Below are 2,947 nucleotides of genomic sequence, written 5' to 3'. Positions count from 1 at the left end.
TATTATCCTGTACATTTGTCCTTCGAGCCGGATCTGACAAGAGATGCGCAAAATCCAATTTGTCTAGAAATTCAAGTATATTTTATGAACGCATCAATCGTCGATTAGCGGCCATCTTTGTCTTTTGTTTTATTCGTTAACAGTGTAAAAGGAACAATTGGGTAAAAGTCAATCGAGTGTTATTTATTTAAACGTTGCAAAAGTGTTTCAAGTGTTGTGTACATTTCAATTTTATATCATTTACAATGAATATCGATAAGCTTTGGGGCAGGAGAGGATACGTGATAAGAAGGTTGACACGTATGTCTACTTTTGTCGAGGATGTAAGGACCAAAAAGATTCGACCCGAGGACGAACACATATTGTTGCGGCTAGATAAAGTCGACGCATTTGGACAAGAATTTCAAGATTTCATGTAACATATTCGTGAGTGCAATGATAAGTATGAATTATTAAGCGAAGATGCAACTGAAGAAGACAAGTTCGAATCTCAATATGCAGAAGTGAAGGTTTTGCTAATGCGATGGCAAGAGTTGTTAAAGCCACGCCAAACAACAAGTGAAAACGTCAACACAGGTGCGAGTGCGTTAGAACGGATGCTTCAACAACAAGCAGAGATTCTTCTACAAATTTCAAATCAATCAACCAATGAGAGACTTTCAACCTCAAATTCAAGTTCTCACGTAAGATTGCCCGTCATAAACTTACCTAATTTTGACGGCAAGATTGAGAATTGGAAGCGATTCTCGGACACTTTCAGAACATTAATTCACGAGAGCGAATTGCCAAATGTGCAAAAACACCAGTATCTGATCAGTGCCCTATCAGGAGCCGCAGCAAAAATAACGATTGAGATTTCCGTGACAAACTGTGAAGTCGCTTGGAAATTGTTAAACGATCGTTTTGACAACGACAAAACTATTTGCAAACGTCACATACAATGCTTGTTCGAGATACCACAGGTTGACGTCGAATCATCTACTGGGATTCAAAACTTGATAGATCACATACAAAACATACAAAAACATCTTAGAGTTTTGAAACGCATTAAACTCCCAACTGACAAGTGGGACGATCTATTGTTGTACATGATAGAAGAGAAAATTGACAAACTAACAAGACGTCATTGGGAGGAATTTCTCGAGGGAAAGGAAGAAGTGTCTGTTTATATAATGATAGATTTCCTTCAACGACGATGTCAACTGTTGGACAGAAGAGCATCATCCAGTGGATTTATTACTTAAGACGCAGCGTCAAACTCCAAAGTCAAAATCAACAATTCGACAGAATCATCAAAAATACGCAAGGGAAATCAAGCCAACAGACCAGTTGCTTTTGTCTCAACATCTCAAGCGGGTGGAAGGTGCTACATGTGCCAGGGTCCACATTTCATCTATTCGTGCGAGGAATTTTTAAACCTTAGTGCCGAAAAAAGGATTCTTGAAGCCAAGCGACTCAAACTTTGTTTGAATTGCTTGACGAACGATCACTTCGTGAAGTCATGCAAATATAGCTCTTGCCGTGATTGTGGAGGTCGGCACAATACCTTGTGTCACATATCGGTCAAAAAAACGGATTTATCAAAGGAACCCACGGTGAACAATGAAGTCAACCAGGCGAACATTCCAGCAGTTCATCATATCGTCAATTCAGGGATAGATAAGTATATTTTATTGTCTACCGCAATCGTCAATGTAAAACACGTAAACGGTTCCGTCCACCAATTACGCGTACTTTTAGACAGCGCAAGTGAGGCAAACATTACTATCTCAGCATGCAATAAAACAGGAACAAAGCTTTTAGAATTTGGTAAATCAATCTCGGGATTAAATAACATGTCATGCAAAATAACTCATAGTTGCGAAATAACGTTAAATTCTCGTGTTACAAATTGTCAATTAAATGTTCAATGCCTTGTGGTCCCAAAAATAACAAAAGATTTACCTAGTGCCCCTGTCGATACAAGAGCATTATCAGTTTCAAATTCAGTAAAATTAGCAGATCCAATTTTCTCTGACCCTGGTCACATTAATATGCTTCTTGGCGGAGAGTTTTTCGTTTAGTTGCTAGATGAAGGAAAAATTGAGCTTGGAACGAATTTGCCTATCTTGCAGAACACAAAACTAGGTTGGATCGTATCGGGTCCAGTTACGTCAAAAACTAATGGAAATCGATCGATGAATTCGTCAGTTGCTTCTGCTTTGACTTGTCTTCATGTTCGAAAGGATTCTGACAGGTGTTGATAGTTTACCCGAGGCGAAGTCGTTGATCAATGAACTCCAAAATTTGTTAATTAATGGAAAATTAGAGTTGCATAAATGGCGATCTAATAAAAAAGAATTAATTTCTTTTTTAAGTGAGTCCAGTGAGTCAACGATTTCGCGCAAAATCGTCGACGATATTGGTGCTGTGAAGACTTTCGAAATTTGTGGTGCAGTCTTGTTGGTGAGATTGGTGACCAAGGTAAAAAATACTCTACGGATTAAAATTCATTCACTTAACGCTTGGACTGATTCAACAATAGTTCTTGCGTGGATTTCAGTAGACATCAACAAACAAAAAAACGTTCGTTTTAAATCGAGTGACGAAAATAACTGCATCAATATCTGCCTCTCATTGGCATCACATCAAAGGCGAGGATAATCCTGCCGATTTGGTATCGCGAGGTACGAGTTTCGAAAAGCTAAAAGACAATTCCTTATGGTGATCAGGACATTCAATAATATCAGACTCTTCTAAATATTTGTCAATGATGCCCACAAACTTTAATCTTTCTGTACAAGACCTTGAAATAATCCGATCAGAATTAAAATCAGAACCACAATAACTCATTGCTTTCAAAATTCCATCCTCTATCTTGATAAAGTCATTAATCATTTCTCTTCATTAACTAAAATCGAAAGGGTAATAGCCTATTGCCTGAGATTTATATCAAACTTCCGTAAAG

The 2,947-nt window shown here is 38.0% G+C and overlaps 1 protein-coding gene across 1 annotated transcript; it reads left to right on the top strand.

Annotated features, from left to right (window-relative positions):
• The first annotated feature begins 245 nt into the window (after positions 1-245).
• Positions 246-1,244, top strand: LOC127280785 (uncharacterized). The gene is made up of 2 exons (XM_051304049.1): positions 246-415; positions 458-1,244. Exons 1-2 carry the CDS (start codon positions 246-248, stop codon positions 1,242-1,244), a joined length of 957 nt encoding a protein of 318 aa, XP_051160006.1.
• The last annotated feature ends 1,703 nt before the right edge of the window (positions 1,245-2,947 follow it).

Source organism: Leptopilina boulardi, unplaced genomic scaffold, assembly GCF_019393585.1.
Source record: "Leptopilina boulardi isolate dan_hultmark-lab unplaced genomic scaffold, ZJU_Lbou_2.1 LbouV2_251, whole genome shotgun sequence".
Lineage (NCBI taxonomy): Eukaryota > Metazoa > Arthropoda > Insecta > Hymenoptera > Figitidae > Leptopilina > Leptopilina boulardi.
The sequence above is the reverse complement of the archived record's forward strand: the minus strand, read 5'-3'. Positions and strand labels throughout refer to the sequence as shown.